This window comes from Vulpes lagopus, chromosome 1, assembly GCF_018345385.1.
Source record: "Vulpes lagopus strain Blue_001 chromosome 1, ASM1834538v1, whole genome shotgun sequence".
Lineage (NCBI taxonomy): Eukaryota > Metazoa > Chordata > Mammalia > Carnivora > Canidae > Vulpes > Vulpes lagopus.
The window spans coordinates 99,898,836-99,921,749 of NC_054824.1; the positions used below are offsets into that span (position 1 = coordinate 99,898,836).

Below are 22,914 nucleotides of genomic sequence, written 5' to 3' on the forward strand. Positions count from 1 at the left end.
GAAACACAGGATAGGATTAACCCTATCCTGTTAGATGTGGCAGGACAGGTTTTTAAGTTGGCCAACCAGTAAAGACAGAGGCCACAAGAGAGGAAACAATTTTGGGGTTGGAGTGATGATGAGTTCAATTCCCTGTGAGCTTTCAGGTTTCAGATTCAAGTCACATATGTAACTTTGAGAGCTTATTATGTGCCAAGCTCTGGCCTAGGTGTTTAACGTAGCTCACTTTGTTTATGTATCAAATTACCTTATTATGTGAGTATGGTTATGCATATTTTATAGGTAAGAAAGTCAAAGCTCAAACTGATAAATAGGTTGGGTCAGTATTGCATAGCTAATAATTCCCTGAAAAACGGACAGATATTATCATCTTGATAGTGCCTGGATCATGGTAATGGTTGGGAACATCTGTCCTGAGTCTCAAGTCAGATCTGTGACTTATTCCACCATAATTAGATCCTGAGCCTCGTTTACCCTCTTGTACACGCCGGGCTGCACTCTCACCTTATGCTCAGCCTTCTCTGCAGGTTTTTAGATTTATCACCTACAGGACATAGAACTTCATGAGGTTGTCATGCAGATGCCTTAAATTTTTTTTTTTTTTTTTTTTTTTGTTCAAAACTTACCCCATTCTTCATTTGGGATTCCTGTCCTTTGCAAAGGGTACCACTATTCTTCCAGTGACTCAAGGCAGAGATCAAGAAGCCATTTGGGTTTCTCTCTTCTCTGATGCTCAAAAGTAACTGAAGTTGTGCTGATTCTACCACCTTCATATATTTTAAATCTGCTCCATTTAAAATTATCCCTCCCTCCAAATAATTTATTTCCCATTTTGATAACAGTCTCCTAACTAGTCTACTTGTTTTCCTTTCCCTTCTTCAATCATATCCCACAGGGCACCTGAAGCAATCATGATGGGGAACTGTGATCCCATTCCTCCCACATCTGAAAATCTGCAGTGGCTCGCCATGAGCCCGGCTCTCAGTCCTCACCTCTGGCTGCATCCAGGCCTTTGCTCTGGCCACGACAAAACACTTGTGCTCTTTCAGCTGGGTGAGTGGCCCCTCAAGAGCAGCAACTGTTTCTTTCTCCCATATGTTCCCAGCCATCTAGCACAATGCCTTGTCAAGTCAAAGTCCCCCCACCGCCCCTCCCAAAAAAACCCCAGAGCTTCAATGGTCATATATGTGATCTAGGAAAGCTGTATTTTACAGCAGCTTGAGAAAACCTATATTAACCTTTATCTTCATAAACATGTTTTTTTGTGAGCAGCTTTGTTTTATAGGTATTTTCTGATTCCTTAGTCAAGAACTGACAAGGAGCCAGAAGCATATGGGGTGCTTTGTCTAAAAGACTAATTGAGGTTTGTTGTTTTAGGATATGAAGGGGTGATAATTAACTAGAGAGAGTTTGGTAACAGTTTGGTTTATGATAGTTGTAGGCTGTCATCCTTTGGAGAAGAGTTATACAAGGTTAAACCCTTATTTAAAAATGCAAGAAGAAAATTAAAGTGAAAAAATATGAAAATGACTACAGTAATAATTTCCATGCAGAGGTAGAAGGAATTAGATTCTGTCAGAATTTATTATCTAAAACTTGGCTGGTTATTCTAAATAGACCGTACTGGTTGCCTGTCATTGACACCGCAATTTTTAGCAGCCTACAATCAACATAAGGCTCAGTTGGGGCACGTAGCAGACTGTTCTGCTCTTGCTGAATCTGATGAGTTTTCCAATTGTGTTGACAGTTTCTGAATCAAAGCAGGCAATGTGCACCTTTATTAAACCAGGCAAACAAAGAAGTGGACAGTCAATATGAAGACGCTGAGACATCCCTGAACAATACCATTGAACAAGGACTGCTTGGGCTGTGCAGGGAATCACATTTTTGTTATAAGAGTACTAACTATCTCCAAAAGGAAGCACACTGAATTTAGTTATTCATACTTTCTTTTCAAAGAAACTGTCAAAATTTTGGTCTATTAAAACATACATTAGTAAGCAGAATGTGAAATGGTTTTATTTTTATCTTCTAAATATTAATCATGGGTTTATAGAAAACCTATAATCTCAGGTAGAATGGGGATGATGAAGCAAAGGGCCCGGTATACACTTTCTTTTTGGAATATTGATTACTTATGTGTGTGTGTGTGTGTGTGTGTGTGTGTATGTATATTAGGATATTTGATTCATAATACAATAATTCTGAAAACACTGGTAATCTATTTTCCTGACATGCAATATAAAGGTTGTGTCTACATGGGAGAGGAAAAAAAAAGGTAGAAAAGACCTGGCTATATGTAAATAACATTTATAATCCTATACTGATTTTCTTATTCAATATTTTCAACATCCAGGATTTAAAATTCAGTGAAAGGCAATCAAAACCCAAAGGAAGGGATCCCTGGGTGGCGCAGCGGTTTAGCGCCTGCCTTTGGCCCAGGGCGCGATCCTGGAGATCCGGGATCGAATCCCACGTCGGGCTCCCTGCATGGAGCCTGCTTCTCCCTCTGCCTGTGTCTCTGCCTCTCTCTCTCTCTGTGTGACTATCATAAATAAATAAAAATTAAAAAAAAAAAAAAATTAAAAAAATCAAAACCCAAAGGAAGTTCAGTGTATGGTAAGAAAAAAGAGTACAGAGCAATCAAAGAAGGTGGTACAGGCAGAAAACATTTTTTCAGAGGCTTGTTTGTAATTTGTAGATCATTAGGGTGTGAAAACCTAAGATTTCCTTTTAAACTTTAACATAAAAGACTTCTTAAAAGTCTGCAGCTAAGCAGTTCCCAAAGCTCACTTTTTGGAACTCACCATAGAATGTCAAGGACCTACTTAAAATGAAGAGTGCTCGTCTTCAGTAGGTTACCATCTCTGAGACTGCTGAATGTGTGGATAAAATGGGGAACAGTATGAAGTAGAGGATTCCCAGAGGTCAAAGGTTGTTGATGATAAGATCTGTCATTTGGAAAATCTTTTACCCCAAACAGGTGAAAGTCACACTTGTTGAGATAGATGACTAATACTCTATGTAACAATGCTTCAGTTTGTAAGTCATGGAAAAAACCTTCAGAAAGGAGTCACCTGAACCACATCAAAGTCCTAAACAGTCACTAATAAACTCATGAGTTGGGCAGATCTCAGTCTCCTCATTAACGAAGAACAGAGAACTGGACTCAGTGCGTGAGCTCGTACCTTGTAGCTCAAAAAGCTGAGTTTCTAGAGTCCCTGAAACTGAAGTCTTACTCTGCAGGAGCTTTGGTAACATCTCTACATCTTGGGTTTCCATAACCTCCAGGTCTAGATTTGGCCTTCACCAATCCAGACAGGGTCAGGCACTACGACTAAGAAGCTATGGAAATAAAGTTTATGAGTACAAAGAAGTGGGGGATTTTAAAATGTCCTATTTGTACATGCTTCAAAGAGAGCAAAGATGGAATAAAAATGAGTTAAGAGCTCAAGATTGTAAATATATTTCAACATGTAAATATATTGAAAGTATAATTAATTTTTTATGAAAACATTACTGGCATGTGTACATTTTCTATCTTTGTGGTCGTTTAGTTACAAAAAAAATTCCCTCAAAAATTACCCTGTGGTAGTAGCATATTGGTTATTGGTTTCCTCTACTTGGAATGTTACCATTTGAATTATTTACAATGTTGATTGATTACCTTTTGTAATAATCTCTATTACTCTGGACTCCGTAGCAGACATGCATCATGCTAGTGTAATTAGTATGCATTTAATTAAAATGCTGCTATTGCCTATTTACCATTAGTTGGAGTTATTGAAAAATTGAGAAAAGGAAGGCCATTTTGACAATTGCTTTGGTATAGTACATATTCAAATAAATGCAAAAATTCCCTCAGTAATATGGAAAGGTTGAAATAATGGGAATGGGCCTTTAGCAATTTCCTGTATCTTACACAGATCATTACACCAGGACCATTACATAATAAAGAAGAGTTTGGAAAATCTAATCAGAGACAAAAATTGGAAATGACTGGACTCTCTGAGTCATAAAATCATACTGCATTTCTAAGGTAAGTGGATTCTACACATCCACCGTTGCTGGCTGAAATACTGACCTATAATTGTCAAGGTTATAGAATTATGAGGACAAACAAGAAATAGGGTAAAAGGTTATATATATTTTCTTCCTTTATAAATTTTGAAAAAAGGAATCAATCCAGATAAGGTCAAGAGGTTCTTTTCAACCACATGACCTAACAAAAGAAACCTCTGAAGATAAACTCCAATTTTTTCTTCAGGTAAGCTTCAGAAAGCAATCTAAAGCAAAACTTACTATTCAATAAGAAGCTTTTGAAAACTAAGGAGACTAAATCCTATGGAAACACTGAGGCAGCATTATGTTTCCTAGTAAGCCTCCAACGAGATGCTCCCTATTACTGCTTCTCTTATTGGGGAAATGAACTGGCTTAGTAGCATATGCCTGAATGATACCACACCCAGGAGACATTTGGGCTTCAAATTGCTTCAAGGGTTTTTTGTTGTTGTTGTTGTTTGTGTTTTTCTTTTTGTTTTGTTTTGTTTCGTTTTTAAACAGCAGCATGTCGAGGGAACAACAAAACGAAACAAAACAAAAGCCAAGCCTCTGATCTTGTGTTCTGATCATTAGTTCGAGTCAAGTCACCTCTCATTTATGTGGTGTTAGTTTTTTTCCCTACATATTAGCTCTGTGGGGCTTGGGTTATTTGATGTTGCCTGCTGTTCATGTTTTGCTTCCATTTTCTTCTGCTAAGCACATTATACAGTGTAAGTGTTGGGAGAACCACAGTGCCCTTGGTGTCATCTTTGGAACTTGCACGGCTCCTAGCATAACATTACACTCACATTGTACAATAAACAACGATTATTTTAAACTTGAATGAAAATAACATAAAACATTACCCAGCAGTACCTTAAAAAAAGAAGAAAGAACGCTAAGGAACAGCAAGGAGCTGCACCCCTTCCACTTATCTGTGATATGTTTCTGGTAGTAGGCTAAATTTGTCCATCATTAGAGTTTGATTTTAAATTACTGCTTATATACTTTTGAGAAATGTAATAAATATGGTACATTTTATAAATCTTTAATACCAAGACACAGAACACTACAAAAAAAGATTTATAGTTCTAAACAACAGTGAGTCAATCTGCATTCTTTTGCTAATAGAGAACAACAAAAACACTTCTCTTGTGACAGAGCGGCATACATAATTAAAGATGCTTTCATTTCATTATGTAGAACCTCTGTGGTATAGACATTCCTTTGAAAATTAGACTTCTGCAGTATAGCTTCGAGGGTAAAGGCATGCACTTTGCAGTAAGCAGGGGGCTTGAACTTTGGTTCTACTATTAACTAACTAGTAACCTTGGGTAAGTTATTTAAACTTTCTGGAAAGCCTCAGCTCTCTTATCTAGAAATGGGTAATAATAGTATTTATTTTTGATAATTATTTTGAAGATTAAATGAGCTAATAATCTAAAATACCGGGTTCATATTAAGCTCAGAAAATTCAAACTGTGATTATTACGTTTGATTAAACACCTTCTATATACCACGTGTTTTTCTTTTTTTTTTTTTTTTTTTAAGATTTTAATTATTTATTCCTGAGAGACACACAGAGAGAGGCAGAGACACAGGCAGAGGGAGAAGCAGTTTCTCCACAGGGATCCTGATGTGGGACTGGATCTCAGGATCACGATCTGAGCCAAAGGCAGAGGCTCCACCACTGAGCCACCGAGGTGCCCCTATGGCAGGTGTTTTACATACATTATCTTTAATTCTTTTGAATCATGCAGTTGAATATTTCGAATTCTTTAATAGGCAACATCTCAGAAAGCTTAAACCACCCACCTAAGATAACACAGCCAGTGAATTGCAGAGCTGGGATTTGAACCTAGTTCTTTCTAGCCTAAAGCAGTGGCTCTTCACTGGCAGTGATTTTTGTACCCCATCTCTGACTGGGCAACGTCTGGGGACATTTTAGGTTGTCATGTCTGGGAAGGTGGTACTGACCTGTAGCAGGTAGAGGCTGGGGATACCTCAAAACATCCTACAATGCACAGGACAGCCCCCCCCATCATACCCCCCCCCCCCCAGCAAAGAATCACTCAGCCGAATATGTCAATTTTGTCAGTAGTTCTGAGGTTGAGAAATCTTGCTCCAAAGCTCTCATGATCTTGCCACTATACCAGTGCCTCATTGGAGTACAGTGATGCACGATGTTAATGCTTTGGTGCCCTGTGATACTGCCATAAATAAAGCTGATCTTGAAAATCATTTTATACCAAGAAAAGGACAAAATATTATACCTCTGGCAATACAGCTGCTTTCCTTTGGGGATTTCTCTCCACATTGTCTGTGGTTAAGGGGAAACTGCCGATCACAGTGCACCACTTGCCTCTGAAGGCACAGGCCGGCACACATGGCTAGCTGGGCCAATCCCAGTATTTATTTTCCTGGCCTGGTTTTGGTTCAGGTTTAGGGAGGACCCTGAAAGAGCCAACGGGAGTCTTCTCTGGGACGGGTATGTGAATTTTCACAGAGGAGAATGCTTTCATTCTCCTGAGGTTGCTGAGCCCTGGAGCATAAAGAATACAAGAGACATCTGCAGTAGGAGAAAATGAGATCAATGGACCTAGGGAAGCACTCTGAAAACCCTGCAGGCTCCCTGGGATTCAGCATTGCTACCTTCTTAGTCCCATGAACGAATTTTTTTTTTTTAATTTTTACTTGTTTGGTTTGAGTTTCTGTCATTTCTAATAAAAAAAGCACTGTGTAATACAGTATGCATGCTTTTTTTTTGTAATATATTTAAAAAATATGTTCCATTCACAGTATTGTTTCTATTTTTTAAAAAAAAAGAAGGCGTGATGACTATCCTTGAGGAATGACCTATGCTACTTGGGGGTAGGACCAGCACTTGGAATATCAGAACTTCATCTCCTCATCTACACAGTGGCCTCCTTGGGAGCAGGAACTGGGTTTTCTAGGTCTCTATCCTGGCCCACATGCACAACTGGCCCAGTGACTGGCACATGTTTAATAAGTTACCGCTCAATAGCTAAGCAGATGGCACCCGCTCTTATGTGTGTTAGGCCTTTCATGGACTAGTCTTGTATACTCTTTCCTCAAATGTACAATACCACTGACCTTTGGGAAACTCATTATATTATTCACTAAAACAGAGTCTACAAACTCAGAATTGTTCATTGTAATAAAATACGCCATGGTCTACAGAAGAGAGAGGGACTATTTCATAAAAAATGATCTGAAATTTCCTAAACTCATCATCAAACATGTTAACATTCTGTGTTTAAGCCCACAGCTAAGTCAAACTCACCAAAATGTAGTAAAAATATATTCAAACAGAACATAGTCAGATTTTTATTGTCCAAAATATTAGTTTCCTTATTTAAAATGCACCTTGGCAAACAAAAGACTTTACTTTGGCCATACAGATGAGAAATGCAGAACAAATAGGGAATAACCAGTATTTGAAGAGGAGCAGCTGGGAAAGTTTTGATTAAGCTATTTCCGCTTCCAAACAGAAATTCTGGTTACAGGATCTGTCACAGATATGCTAGCTTCCAATGTGTTAAGCTAAACAGAATTTCAACTCTTTACAGCAGCAGTAAAAATAGTCACAAGATACATGGAGGATTTTAGCTCTTACCACTTTCCTCTGGTCTTGTATTGATCTGAGGACCTCAAAGAGCTTGAATGCCTCCCCCACCCAGGACTTTTTGTTCTCCTATTTTTGGATCCTTGCTTGAATACCATTTGGTAACCACCTAAAGACTATGAAAATCACCAGCTTCGTTTCTACCTGGTCCTCAAAAAAAAAAAAAAAAAAAAAAAAAATTCAAGCTCTGGATGGAGGGGGCATTCAGGGTCAGCCCTGTGCTATTGGCACTGGCAATCCTGAACAAAGGAGAATGGCTTTCATGCCGGGAGTCTGTTCCCGGCTACAGCAGCTTCTTCTGGTCCCAGATATAGTCTATGTGGCCAAATGAGGTTTAATAGACAGAATCATTCTCTAAATGGTCATCTTGGCCACAGATCATCAATATACGTGGCCAGAATGGCTGGGTAAGCTGTTGGGCAAGATCCGGGAAGGGAAGGGGTTGGCAACAGATTCTGGAACTCTCTGGGCAACAATTAGGTACGATTTACATGGTAGTCTATGTTGGAAATCACACACTTGGACACGCTGCCCTCAGACGCTGCTCTTCTCAAAAAAAAAAAAAAATCTGTCTTGTGGTGTGCTATCTGCTCTGCTCTATGGAAGTCCTATCTCCTTTTTGTCACCTCCAGAGAGACTCGGGAGTCCCCTAGATTTCAGAAAAGAACTGGAATCATTCCTCTGCTGACACAAGCATGATCATTTCTCCAGAGGTGATAAAAATCTTAGCTTATTATTGTCGAAAGGGATATTAAAAATCATCTAACCTAGTCCTTTTATTATTTTTATTGGTCATGAGGATGAGGCACTATTAAAATTAAATGACTTTCATGGTTGAATTATAGTCTACATCATGATGGCCGTGGTTACTAAACTGGTGGTACAGTGTACCCTCGCTGGTAAGATGAGAACCCAGGGGGCAGGGGAAATAATGGAACTTCTCTTTATGTGTATCTCATCCTATAATAAGAAAGATTATTTATAGGGGCACCTGGGTGGCTTAGTCAGTTGAGCACCTGCCTTTGCCTCAGGTCATGATTTTAGGGTCCTGGGATTGGTCATGGGATTAGGTCCCACCGTGGGCTCCCTGCTCAGGGAGCAGCCTGCTTCCCCCTCTCCTTCTGCCTGCTGCTCCCTTTGCTCATGCTCTCTAACAAATAAATAAATAAAATCTTTAAAAAATATTTATAAATGTTTAATAAGATAACCAATTATGACTTTTATGACCACGTAGAAATGACTTTTATGAATGTGTATACAGCCAAATACACATCTATGATGTACTCAAAATCAACCCCCTACCATTTTTCGCCCTCTTGTCACCCAAAGCAGTGATTATCATGTTGCATACTATATCTTTTACTTCTTTACTTTGTTATAGTCTGTCTCCCCTCTGCTGGAGTGTGAGCTCCATGAGGGCAAGACATCATGGCCCTAAGTGGGGAGCTACATGGACTGTAAACCAAACCACCAAGAAAGAAGCAGTTATTTCCTCTTCTCTCTTCCTTGCCCGTATCTTATTTTAGAAGCCTATTAGCGCGTCTTCTAAGATCACTGTCAAATCACTTACTATATGATTCTATGGAAATCATATTGCTTTTGTATGCCTCAGCTTCACAAGCAAGTTGGACTTGCACTGGACTAGACAATCTTTTGGTTCTTCCCAGGTATAACATTTGTTCTCTGTTCTATTTAGTTCCTAGAACAGAGAAGGCACCCAATAAATATTTTTAAATGAATAAATGAATATGTTAGTACATTAGTACTGGTACATAACGTGCAAAGAAATATGCATATATTTCTGACATAGCTGTGGATGCTCAAGGACTTTTTACTGGTAAGGGTATATTATTTATAATGTTTGGAGCCTATAAGTTAGGCATTTTATATTTGAAGTCCACCAGGGGAACTGGTTAAAGGGTTAAATGGGGTACTAATGAAGGAGGGCACTTGAAGTGAAGGCTCTTCTGTGCAGTGAAGTCTGTAACTCATTGGGAAAAGGATTTTTTATTCTGGAGATTTGTTTGAATGGCCTATTTTAGTCAAGAGAAAGTAGGACAAGTAGGCAGGCATTATTTTGGGCTTATAGTAGAGCAGGAACTATGGTGACTGAACCCAGGGCTTCCATTACCTTGGATAACAGGTTTAAAAAAATAAGCCCCTTTAGGGATTAATGGGAAAAATTTCTGTTTCTGAGATTCAACTTTAAAAGGGGCTGGAGGGATCCCTGGGTGGCGCAGCGGGTTTGGCGCTGCGATCCTGGAGACCCAGGATCGAATCCCACATCAGGCTCCCGGTGCATGGAGCCTGCTTCTCCCTCTGCCTATGTCTTTGCCTCTCTTTCTCCCTGTGACTATCATAAATAAATAAAAAATTAAAAATAAAATAAAATAAAATAAAATAAAAGGGGCTGGAGAGGCAGTCACAAGTTGTCCCAAACAAGGCCCCATGGCAGGAAAGAGCAATGAGGTCCTTCAAATAAACTTCCCTGAAGAATAGTAGAATCTAGGCAAATGAGCTGGATCCAGAAGTCTAAGTTTTGGAATTAGATGTAGAGGTTTCAGGTTATGGAGTACTCTATACTTAAGGGCAGATGCTCCGCAGGACCTAGCCACATGGGATCTGTGTTTTGATGATGTGCTTTGGAGAACAATGATTGAATAGTGTTTATGACCTCAAACCTGCCACCACATAGGTTTCTAGACTGGGCATTCTCCACAGAATTCTCAACAGGCCCCCACACAACTGAGCGGGACTCAGCTTCAAAGGTAACACTGTGTGCCAGGGAGAAACAATAGCCATGGTGAACTAACCAAAGCCCAGTCTTCTCTATTCCTGGTTATAAATTTTATTTGCTACTTGAAGTCCTTTAGATACTTGGACAGCTTGAGGCTGGGATGGAATAATGAATGAGGTGTGAGGTATGGAGAGACTGCCCAGGCAATGGACTGGAAAAAAGCAAAAAGAAATTTGAAAATAGTTTTACTCTGAGTGTGGTTAGGGATTTTCTATAGTTACATTATCTTTTTTGTTTTGTTTTGTTTTGTTTTAAACCTGTGAACATGCAGAATCACATTAGAGGTGATTTCCCATTAACATTGTTTCCGAAACCATTACGTACTTTGAGGAAGACACATGAGTGGACAAAGTCCAAGTTCTGAGATGAGAAAGCATGAAATTAAAACACAGTTTCAGTTCTGCCAGCATACGGATTTGCACTGTCAGGGTACTTACATTTTCTGGCTACTTGTTCTTTATCTTTTGGAGGTCATGGAGATCAAATGGTTGTTAACTTTCCTGTTGTATAATGTTATTAATCACCAAAGTAATTTTTATAGGTAAAACAGAAATGAAAGAAATTGTATAAAGGATCCCATATCTCCAAAGAACCATACCGAATGTCATAAGTACCTAAGAGCACTTGCTCTTTTTTCTTCTAAGTAATATTTAGTTTAAATTAATTTGCTCTTTACAGTGGTGCATTACACTGCCCTCAGGAAGAAAGGAAAGGTAAACATTATGCTTGGCTTTTTGTTACTTGTAGGTCAAGACTTGCAATAGCACAGCCATGCTGCATTAGAGCAATGCGGGTAGGAGTCTCAGATGTAAGGGGTGCATCAGGTATTCACATGACAAAGCCCATCAGCTGGCAGCCCTAGGACACCCAGGATAGCTCAGAGTGAAAGGTTAGTTAGCTTCTCTAACTCAGCCACAGACCCTCAACAGCTCTCAGGGAGATAAGGGCTAATCTGGGTGAGACCAAAGACGTATTTACTCCTCAGTGCTAATGTGTTTCTACTCACAAAAATGGCATTTTGACTATTGGTGGCACTTACATCTTGGTTAGACATTTCCCAATAAGGTCTCTCTCCATAGGACATGACCTCCCACATGACAATGCCATAGCTCCAAGCGTCGCTTGCTGAGGAGAATTTTCTGTAGGCAATAGCTTCTGGGGCTGTCCACCTTATGGGGATTTTTCCACCCTGGAAAACAAATTGGGAGATTTCTCAGCTGGCTCACAAGTGTATTAAAAAATGAAGCGGCAGTCCGGTTAAATAACTTTTGTTAGGCTCTAAACACTGCACAATAGCATGGGCATTTTAAATAAAACTAAGAGAACCAGAGTAATGTTAAATGTCAGATATTTTTTCCTATAATAATCATTCAGTGTAAACAACTTTAATGGGAAATAAGTCACACTTCAGGACTACTTTATTTCATTCACTGGAGAAATTTATTTTCACTTTAGATTCACACAATTAAACTCACTATCACGCCATTTGAAGAAAGTTCTGGGTTATAGAACATTAAATACCATTCAACATTCATTAAACATTGTATTGTGTGTAAATAATAACGATAATAAGTTCTCACTTAATTGAAGATAAATGGTTAAATACAGAACTGAGACATTCCCTGCCATTCAATGTTTATCAAAGCTTTCCTTCTTTCCTTTTTATCTATGATCACATTCATTTTGAACTTAAAAATCCTTTCACATTATATAAGAGCACCTGAGAAGGATTAATTTTTCTTCAGAACCCTTGAGGCTGGTTTATATTCTTGCTCTTCAGTGTTCAAGTTCACATTCGAGCGGACTAGAGAGATGAACCTGCGTGAATTTAGATTGCTCAGGCATTTAAGTCCGCTTATTGTGTCGCACTTATTTTTTTTAATCAACATTCATTACATTGTATGTCCCGAAACACTGCAGAGAAGTCCCTTTTATACGGTAATGACAAGAATGAAACCATCCATCCATGGATTTACAGTCTCGGATCTCGGCGGCAGGGCCGGGCGAGCGCAGCCGGAGGGCAGGCCCGCGCGGCGCCACCAGGGGGCGGCCGAGGACAGGGCGCCCGCCGCGCTCCGCGCAGGGGCAGCCGCCGCCCGTCTCCAAGCCGCGACTCCCGCCTGGTGTGTCCTCGGGCCCGCCCCGCCCCTCGGCTCCCGCCCCCGCCACCCCCCCACGGCGCCGACGCGCGTTCTTTGGCCCTTGAGGAAGTGGGGCCTGACACCTTTGTTTATTATTTTTTAAATTTTATTTGTTTATTCACGAGAGACAGAGAGAGAGAGAGAGACAGAGGCCAAGACAAGGGAGCAGCAGGCTCCTGCGGGGACCCGGGGTCACGCCCGGAGAACCACTGAGCCCCTGGGGCCCTGTCTGACACCCTTAAAGGTCAAGCCATTAATCGAGTAAACACAACTTTTCTTTTTTCTTTTTTTTTTTTTTAAGTAATCTAAGCATTTACTTGAAGAGAAAACCGACTCATCCGAACTGGGAATAATTGGGTTTCAGAAGGCAAATGAGAGCATTAATGGAATCTTCATTTTAAGGACCTGTGGCAAGAACCTTGGGGATAAATACCTTGAATTCAATCCCGATTTTACAGGCGAGCGACTGAATCCAGGGTTTAGAGGTTTAGGGATTCCTCTCCACGTTATTAAATACATTATGTCTACTAATGTTATAATTATTGATATAAAGCTGCAAATACTTCACCGTGGGGGAAAAGCTGGGCCCAACGAAGTTTAATATTTTGACACTGAGCATGTATGGCCATATATCATAGCAGTATCGTGGAAGGAAGCCAGAAGCCTGACGTCTGGGGCGTTCACGCTTCATGACAGTACCAAATTAAGGCCAGGAAATTTAAATTTATGAAGTTGGTGATAGTAGTTTAAGAAGGTGATGGGTGGGGGAAGGGTGTTGCAAGAGGAGGATTCATTTCTAAGCCCAGAGTAGAGTGGCCAGATAAAATATAGGACCCACACTTAGGTTAGGGTTTCAGGTAAATGACATACTTTTTTTTTTAAGTCTAAGTATATCCCCATAAAGGAATATACTTTGTGTATGTGTGTGTGTCAGTATGTCCCAAATATTGCATGAGACACTTACACTAAAAAGAAATTCACTGTTTATCTGCAATTCAAATTTAATTGGGCATCCTCTATATTTACTAAACCAAGCAACTCTATCACATAACATTTTAAAAAAATCACAAATGGAAATATTATAAATAATCCAACACAACATTAAACTAGTATTCTGAAAAACAACAACAACTAGTTGGTATTCATTTCCAGAAGGGACAAGGACACTCTAACTTGTTTCTGTGCACCAGGACTACAACAGCCTCTTTTTTTTTTTTTTTTTAACAGCCTCTCTTTTAGGGCATGTTTGTGGCTAAAGCACCTTGGTCTTGTGGCTCTGCATTTTGAAGTCCCTAAACCAGGCTCAGGTTTGTTCCAAATATGGAAGCCACACTTCCAGAGAATACAGACCAAATCTGTAGAGTTGACTTCAGAACAGATCCAAGAGCAGCAGTCTCCTTTGACATTTCTGACTCTGGATCTTTCTCTGTCTCTCTGGCAAACAATGCATATGAGTGTGAACTGCTAATCTGCTGGAACTGCGCCTTTGCTAGATCTTTGTGAGTTCTATCAAGACAGGCTAAAACATGTAGCGAAGGTGCATTCACTTATCAATGATATACCATATAAATGATTCACATGTAAATTTGTATTTCACATAAGTTGATACCACATGTAAACAATAACTTTTCCCCTTTCCTTTCTAAGATTCAATTTTTTTTCCTTCGAGAAGATATTACAGAAAATTTGATTAATAGCATTGCTATCTGTTACAGACCGATTTGTGTTTCCTCAAAATTCATATTTTGAGGCCCTAAGCCCCAGTGTGACTGTATTTGGTGATAGGGCCTTTTTAAGAGGTCATCAAAGTTACATGAGGTCATAATGGCGGGCCCTACTCCAATAAGGCTGCTGTCCTTGTAAAATGAAGAGACACCAGACGTGTACAGGTACAGAGTAAAGGCATATGTGAGGACGCAGCGAGAAGATGGGCATCTGCAAGCCAAGGAGAGGTTGGTCAGGAGAAGCCAACACTGCCAGCACTCAGATTTCAGATGTCCAGTCTACAGAACTGTGAAAGACAAGTTTTTATTGCTGGAGCCACCCAGTCTCTGGTATTTTGTTATGGCAGCCCTAGCAGACTAGCACCACCCTAGCACCACCCTTATAAAAAAAAAAAAAAAAAAAAGTTTTTCCTAGGATGTGCCACATTGCAAAATGGACCGTAAATCTTTATTTCAAATTCTATTCCAAGTATCATCTTGAAATGGGAAGTGTGAGCTAGAATAAATCTTAAAGACGAAAAACTGTCACAGTAGTTTTAATGTAGGAGATATAATTCTAATTAATAAAAATGAATGGTAATATGAACTTGACCGTATGAACAGACTTCGATAATTCTGAGCATATATGGGATGGAGATAAGGAAGCTTTTGATTTTTTTTTTTTTTTAGTGGGAAGATATAGACTGAATTATAGTTGATCTCTTAAGTGCAAGATTAGGCTGAAAGAAAGAGGTCCTTATGATCTCCACACGGTCTCTATCCCCTTTCCTGTTTTAGAGGAAACAAAGATACTTAGTCTTTTTCCTTTTTTTTTTTTTTTTTTTTAAATTGAATGGACCAACAATCATTTGTGGCTTAATCTCAGCTACTTATTTTGCCTGTGATCCTGAATCATAGAGGTGGTGCACTTAGTGACTTTTTTCTCAAAGCATTAATTACCAGATGTGTGTTTTAGGTTTCAGGAATAAAAAGAGTACTTTAGGTTTCAAATCACAATCCCCGGAACATTACATGTTGCTTTACCATATGTTTATGAGGAAAAAAAAAAGTTACCAATGATGCTAATCAAAATGACCGAAAGTAACTCAAAAGACTTCTTGCTTCTTGGCACTTCTCTTGTGCGGCAACAAAGGGGGAACAACCAGTAAGGAAGCCAGCTGCATCTGGATGGCTACTGAAAAGAATGTTAGCAGCCTCTTTTTCCTGTTTTTAAGTCCTACTCAGAGCTTGTCTAAAGTGGGGTCACAGCAGAAAAAGTGCTGAAGAAGCCCGCAGGAACCCTGTGTACCTAGAAACCCTCCAGCCCCTGAGGGGAGGTGCATTATTGTCATATTTAACATCTGAGGTTTAGAACCTGAGCCTCTAATCTTCAGTGGGGGAGACAATCAATTGAAACACACTAAGGTTACAGAGGCTTAATACTGAAACAAAAAAGAAAACTTCCACTGAGAAATAAGAACACTTAAGTCTTTCTCCATTTCTCGTTCACTGGATTCGATGGTTATCTTACAGGCAAATGGTTTGAAAAGACAACCATCTGCCTTCGGACTTTTTCTTTTTTCCCTGATTTATCTCTGTGGTACCCAGACTTCAAGGGATAGAAGAATTGCACTACAGAAAATGTATATACCATGCATAAAGATCAATTTAAGAAGTTTCTAGTGACAATTTTAACTAAATATTTTTTCTTTATGAGCTGCAAATTCTAAATGGAGTGAAACTCTTCTACAATCCCTTGTGTGACCTGGCCTAGTCTGAACTCTTGAGTCTTATATTTCAGATCTAAAAAATGAGGGATTTGAATTAAGGATCATAAAATAATAAACTACAGTGAGTTTTAATATTTGCCTACAATTTCTCGGCTCCCCTTAAATTGAGTAGACAGGCCATAGGAGTTGGTGCCTGGTCCATGTAAATAGGTGGCCTGGTGACCAACAGTAGAGAAGACAAGCACGCTCTTGTTTCACATCCCAGGCTAATAAGAAATGGTCACAGTAATCATCTTGAGCAGTAAGGAAGAGTTAAAACGACTTCATCCCTTTTAGTTTAAGAAGGCAATGGTATGAAAATATGTATTAGAAAGACATGAAACTGTGAGAGACTCAACTCTAGGAAACAAACCAAGGGTCGCTGGAGGGGAGGGGGTGGCGGGGGTGAAGGAGGGCACACAATGTGATGGGCACCTGGTGTTGTATGCAACTGGTGGAGGGTTGAAAACCACATCTGAAACTCATGATGTACTATGTATGCTGGTAAACTGAATCTAAATGAAAAAATTAAAAAAAAAAAAAAAGATACGAACCCAGCACGTTGACTTTTTCTCCTTTTTTTGCTTTTGACTCTTAATGGGTTAAAATACACCTAACGAACAACCACTGGTTATTTGGAAAACTCCTTATGTGGACACTTACTGATGTCTGATGAAAGAGGTGTTAGGTTTACTGAGAGATCATTTTACAGTAAGATTTCTCGTCGGTGGGATGATGTGTGGCAGTGCTGGTGTGGCTGGTGAGGAATCAGCACTCTGAGATCTGCCCTAATTCAGCCTGGGGCCCTGTCAAGTCAGAGTGAGCCTCAGAGATTCTCACACACACGCTAGTTACAGACGACCCTCCCTCGGGGCGGGGGGGGGGGTATTCTTTCTGTTGTGAATTACTGATCCTGAGAGGTAAGCCCATCCCTGAGCATCTGTTTCTAGTTTGTGTCCCTGAATTGACAAATCATAATATTATCGTGCATGATTATATTATATTGTGTGAACCTTTTAAAAGCTCATCCCCACCCCCTCTCAGAGGCCTATTTACTTCCCTCCTTCACTGAAGTCTGCTGACCTGGGGCAGCTTTGGCACTGTGTGAAGGTTTATCCTTATCTGAAATATGAGGATAATGTCTGTCCTTCTCTGAAGAAAGAGTGAGGACTATGACAGAACGAATTCATTCTGTAGTCACATGGGAGAAATCTGCTTCTAGATCTCTAGATAACATTAGTAGGTGGATTAAATGAGATTGTATACATGAAGTGCTACTTAGCTGCCACCATATGGGAGGCACTCAGGAAATGTTGCTTGTCTCCTCAATTTACGCCCTTAAAATGTCTCTTTTTTTTTCAGACCCGCTTGGCAACTCCAGCCCATATCAGCATCCCAGTTTTCTCCTAGAGTCACTAGCCCACCCCCTATAGTGATCTTCTCACAGAAGAGCTTTGAGGAGCCAGAGGCAACAAATGGATTGTCGGTAGACAAGCTCTGAGTCAGTTCCTATAATTCAGACTCGTCTTATCCAGGTTGAGGAAATCTGTCTGCTTTGGTGCAGCGAGTTCTGTTCTATGCCTACCTTCCTGCCATGGCACGACCAGCGCCCTCCCGAGACCGAAGACATTATTTAACACATCTGCTTCTTTCGTGAGTATGAAAGAAGAATGAAGAATGTTCATCTGTCATCCAAGAACATTATCTGTGGTTAGATGTTGGCAGCCAGATTTCTGCCTACAGCTGGATCTGCCTGATAATGATTCTCCAAGTAAATCCTGCCTTTCCCTGAGTGTTTCTCTTCTCTTCGTTGGTGGGGTTTGATACAGTGGTAAGTTACAAACTTCCCCTCCTCACTAATAATGCACCCACAGAAACACACACACACACGTTTGCACCAGCATCATGTGATTTGTAGATGCCAGGTTGAGACACTATGGCTGCAAGCAGAAGATTCTTTTTGCATAGTACTCTAACAATATAAGTCACTGGTTCTTAACCAATTTTTATAGGCTGATAGGGGCTGTAGAAATTTATGGTCAGTAGCATTGTCTTAGGCCACTAACATGAAACAACCACGTTTACACCTTTATATAAGACAAAGGTGTCCTCACAGTTGTTTCTCATTCCAGGCTTTCACTCCTTGTGCCAAGGACCTTTGTGTAGGTGTTCCCTGAGGTCTCGCAGGGTTTTGGATGTTACTGACTCCATAGCTGACCAGCTGTCTAGCTTTGGGCTGAACTGGGCCTACAGGTAAAGCTTTCCATGGCTAAGTTTGTTGTTTTTTGTTTTCTTTTTTCCCTCGTGTCTCTAAATGCCATGAAACAGGGTGTGGGCTCTCCAGAGTAGCATTGCTCCACTCCACTATCTCGCTGAATCTTCCTCAAACACACTCGCCCTATTTCCATTTTCCTCCTGGCTCCTGTGGGCATTGCTGTTCCCTTCCCCGACTTGAACTTCAACCCAACCTCCCTGTTCTGATTATGAAATGAACAATGATCTACTTTGGAAATTTACTTAGACTCTATTTTTCATAAAGAACAGGACCAGATGAGAAACGATTCCAAATAAACATGAAGAGCTAACTCACCAGCTTTGTTTTCTACTCTCTAAAAAACATCCCTGACCATGGGAGGAAAGACTTTCTGGTTCTTGTCTCCTCACATTATCTACCTGGAAATACACTACATTTTTATTCATTGTCTAAATGCATCAACGGCTCTGTGAATGCTAATTTTTTGTTCCTGTAATAAAACAGTGCTTATCGTGCTATTCAAAGCCTCAAGAATTAGAATCCTTTTCACCTGCTTCCTCTTAAATTGCTCCTGAAAATAATTCATTGCCACCTATTTCTCAGTGCTTCCTTTCGATGGGAACCTAGGTGCTACATCATTAAGTGAATAACACGGTTCTGGGGGACATTTGTTAAATTAGATTTTCTATGCCATCCTACACAGCAGGATGAAGTAGGATACAATGTTACTGTAATGAGCTAGAATCAAACATATACATTATTATGAGGATTGCCATTGTGTCTGAGTGCAGACAACTTAAACACCACTGACTGTAGAGGTAATTATTTTTTTTTTCTTCAAAACAAGCTATCATTCATTATAGTTTTGTGAATACACTGTACGGTGAGGTCCAAAGGGGAGAGTGGATACTAATTGAGTGAAAAATCCTATTCCTACCCTTCCTGGGGTAGGTATAGGGTAGCACTTTACCCTATATCTTTCTCCACTTGTCCCCGACTCTTAATTTTTTCTTTTTAATCCCGCTATACGGAAGACTAGCTACAGCTCTGCTCTCTCCTAAGTGCATTTTAACAAAGCTTTCTTAAGCTTCTCACCTATACTTTTTATGGCAAAGACCTATGAACACAGAAGAAACAGTTCTAAAAAATGCACCATGGGTAGTAAAAGATCACTAGGGGCCATTGATACTGAGATATTTGATCATTAAATGCTAATATGATATATAACACAACACAAATGTCTACAAGGCATTTTTATCTGAATGGCCTCAAATGTATACCACTAAAGAGTGAATACTTTGCTCTCTTATCAGGTTGCCCTGTAAGAATAATACTAACAACAAGCATTAATCCTTATGCCATCTATCTACTTCCATAATCCAATGCTATGTATTTGCGGAAAAATTCAGATCCTGTCATCATTAGGGAAGGAGATTACATAAAATGAGAAATGTCTACTTTTAAAAAAAGATTTCATTTACTTATTTGACAGAAAGATAGAGCTAGCACAAGCAGGGGTGTGGCAGAGGGAGAGGGAGAAGCAGACTCCCCAGTGAGCAGGGAGAATGATGAGGGGCTCAATCCCAGGATCACGACCTCAGCCGACTGAGACACCAGGCATCCCAGGTATGTCTTTTTATGAGTATTATTTAAAACTCTTGTTTGAAAACAAATATTCAAAAAGGACAGAGAAAGTGTACAGGACTCAGGGGCATACACAGTGATTTTCATAAACCTGAGGGTGTTTACCTTGGAAGAAGAATGTGCACTATTGGGAGAGAAAGCGACTGTGCAACCCAATGTGTGGCTGCTAATCCCTATTGTGTGTGTGTGTGTTATCTTGGACAAATTACAGTCTCTGTAAACTGAGGGGTAATGGTTAGATGGTACGATCTTGCAGCTCCTGTGAAGGTTTAACATTCTATGTTTCGTTAGGACGCCAACACCCTAGTGAGTTAAAGCAGAAGGAACAACCACCACTTCTGTCTTAGGAAACACAGACCAAAAGGGTCAGTGCTGAGCTCAAATTGCCTCCTCCATCATTATTACACCCACAGGCACTTTATACATTAAATCAGACTCTGTGACAGACCCACAGTGCTGTGACCAGATGTATCTGAGAAGCATGTCCTCTCTTGCAGCTGTCTCATCAAGGGCTGTGATACATCAGTCAGAGCAGCACTGTGACCTCAAATTACCCATTGTCAAAAAGGTGAGCTCTGAGTGTACGGAGGGGAGACAAGATGACATAATGACATCTTTAGAGGCAGCCTGTTTGGGGCCAGCCACTCAACAGAGGAGAGGCACAATCTTCCAAAAAACTGAGGAAGCATTACTCTATGGAAAGGATGGGGCTCAGGAGCTCACATCCAAAGGCCGGTAAGAACTTGAGAAGAGTCTAGAAGTACCTGGACTTGGAAATACCAAAAAAAAAAAAAAAAAAAAAAAAAAAAAAAGGTTTATACAGATCAATCTATTTAGAAACTAGACTTAGTTGGAAAGAATTATTAAAATGTTAGTATTCTGAATAAGTTTGAAATTTGTGATAAACTGAGTACCATACAGAGGACAGTTTTCTTCTATCCTCAGCATCTTAGTTGAGGAAATCTGCACTGTCAAACCTCTGTTCATTATTCCAGCGTGGGATGCTATCTTGTTAACGTTTTCTTTAGCTCCTTTTTGGTTCAGGACTAAACTGATTGCTCCTCTTACGCCTGCCCATGATACCCACTGTCAGCCTCGCTTGTTTGGCACCTAGGATCATGTACCTTCTATGTACTATTACCTAGCTCTTTAAAATGTGGATGTACTGTCTCCCCATAAAGGTTATAAAGGTCTTGGAGGCCTTTGATTCTTCTTTGTAATCTACTTTACGGCATTTAGCATGGTGCTATGAGTATAATAGAATTTAACAATTATTTGCTGAGGGGATGACTGGATGAGATGAATTAGACAAATGATGTAAAATGAAAAAGCTCCGTCTCAGAACCATACTGTTTAAGTGGAATTCAAATCTCACTTTTTAGCTTCTTCTTAGTCATCATTATGGACTTAGTTAATGATAAGGAAAAGATGAAAGGGAAATTTCCCAATCTGAATCTTCAGTTTAAAAAAGGCCTTCTCCAGAAAGGCACTGAAGGTCACTGGTGGGCTTTCCTTTACTCATTTATTCATTTTCTTATTCTTTTTTTTCAGTCAAACATCTTATTTTAAACACATCTCATGTGCCAGATACTTGAGTCACAAAGACATCCTCCTTGTCCTAAGGGGGATAATGTTACAGGAGAGACACTGATGTAAACAAATAATGGGAGTACAGTGGGTCAGGGCTCTAACAGAAGTCTCTATCTAACTAGATACACCTGACACCAAAGCAGAGGAGGATCAGCTGTTTGGGATGGCCATGGGAAGAAGCAGAAAGATGACACAACAGAGGTAGGTTATAGGGAGAGTTTAAAAGAAATGTAGGAGTTTGACCAGTGAGACAGAAAGGCCAGGGCATCTCTTCAGAGAGAACAGAGTTCAAAGGCACATGATTTTATAATTTGGGATGCATCTGTCACAATTTCTGTATGCAAAATTGTATACACTTGGGTTTGACAGATTTTTTTTTTCACTCCAATTTTGTTGTGGCTTAAAGCTCTGAATCACGTGGTAAAAATGGTGTAAATAAGTTCTTTTAATTTTATAAATATAAGGGGATGCCAGGGATCCTAAACCTCTCTTTTGACCTTTTATATTGGATGTCTAATAAAAACATTAAATTAATTTTATTTCTTGCAGAATCACCTGCAATGAGAGTGTGCAATTGTGCATCATACCAGGCAGGTTGAAAGGTCTAATTTTACTTGCATAACATATTCACTGTTTTACAGCAGATTTTCCCAGTGAATAAATTTTGGAGAAGCAATGCTTGTAAAATAAGCTTCCAGCTTGTTTTGCTCAGACTTTAAGTGTATCACTTCGGTTCTGAAGCCTTGTTCACTGCCGACAGCAGATGGCTCTGGAGGACATATCTGAAATGCTGAGTGACGGAATCTGGATGTATTTGGCTGCAGATAGAATGAAGAAAGGCACGATCTCTATCATCTTCAAATATCACAAGCCAATGGCAAAGTTTTAAATAAAAGAGGGCCTATCTAGTTATGGGGTGGGGTCTTTTAAGAGATCAACCTGCATTTCTATGAGTCCTTTCCATTTTTACCTTGGATGTCTTCTGGCTCTTTCTTATGTTACTCAGTGCATTGTTCTCAATCTGTTCTTTGTCTTTTGTTCATTACTATTCTGTTTTCTCTTCCTCTGTTCTTGCTCATAAGCATTTGCTGTATGTACAGAATGTAAGTTCCCCGAGGGAGGGATTTGTGTGCTTGGTTCTTTGCTGTTTTCTCAGAGCTTAGAAATGAGTCTGAGCATTACAGGTACTCAATATTAGTCACAGGAGTGTTGGAGATGTGGCGTAAGATCATGACAGTACTTACCATCTAATGGATGATAACGACATGTAATAAATGATGCTCTGAAATGTGATAGGTGCCAAGAGAGAGGAGAGTCAGGGAAGGCTTC

At 39.9% G+C, this 22,914-nt stretch overlaps 2 protein-coding genes across 8 annotated transcripts in view; one reads left to right on the forward strand and one right to left on the reverse strand.

The window, feature by feature from the left end:
* The window catches only part of LOC121487261 (translation initiation factor IF-2-like), a 36,365-nt gene extending 34,408 nt beyond the window's left edge, over positions 1–1,957 (forward strand). Inside the window, exons 5-6 of the mRNA XM_041748783.1 lie at positions 896–1,053; positions 1,748–1,957. The gene's annotated coding sequence lies outside the window, so the exon portion shown is untranslated. The remainder of the gene's footprint in view (positions 1–895; positions 1,054–1,747) is intronic.
* EPHA6 (EPH receptor A6) overlaps positions 1–22,914 on the reverse strand; it is an 867,085-nt gene that overhangs the window by 21,860 nt on the left and 822,311 nt on the right. For all 7 annotated transcript variants that reach the window (XM_041755016.1, XM_041755005.1, XM_041754987.1 and 4 more), the window contains one exon: positions 11,524–11,673. In XM_041755016.1, the coding sequence (XP_041610950.1) occupies positions 11,524–11,673 (150 nt within the window). The remainder of the gene's footprint in view (positions 1–11,523; positions 11,674–22,914) is intronic.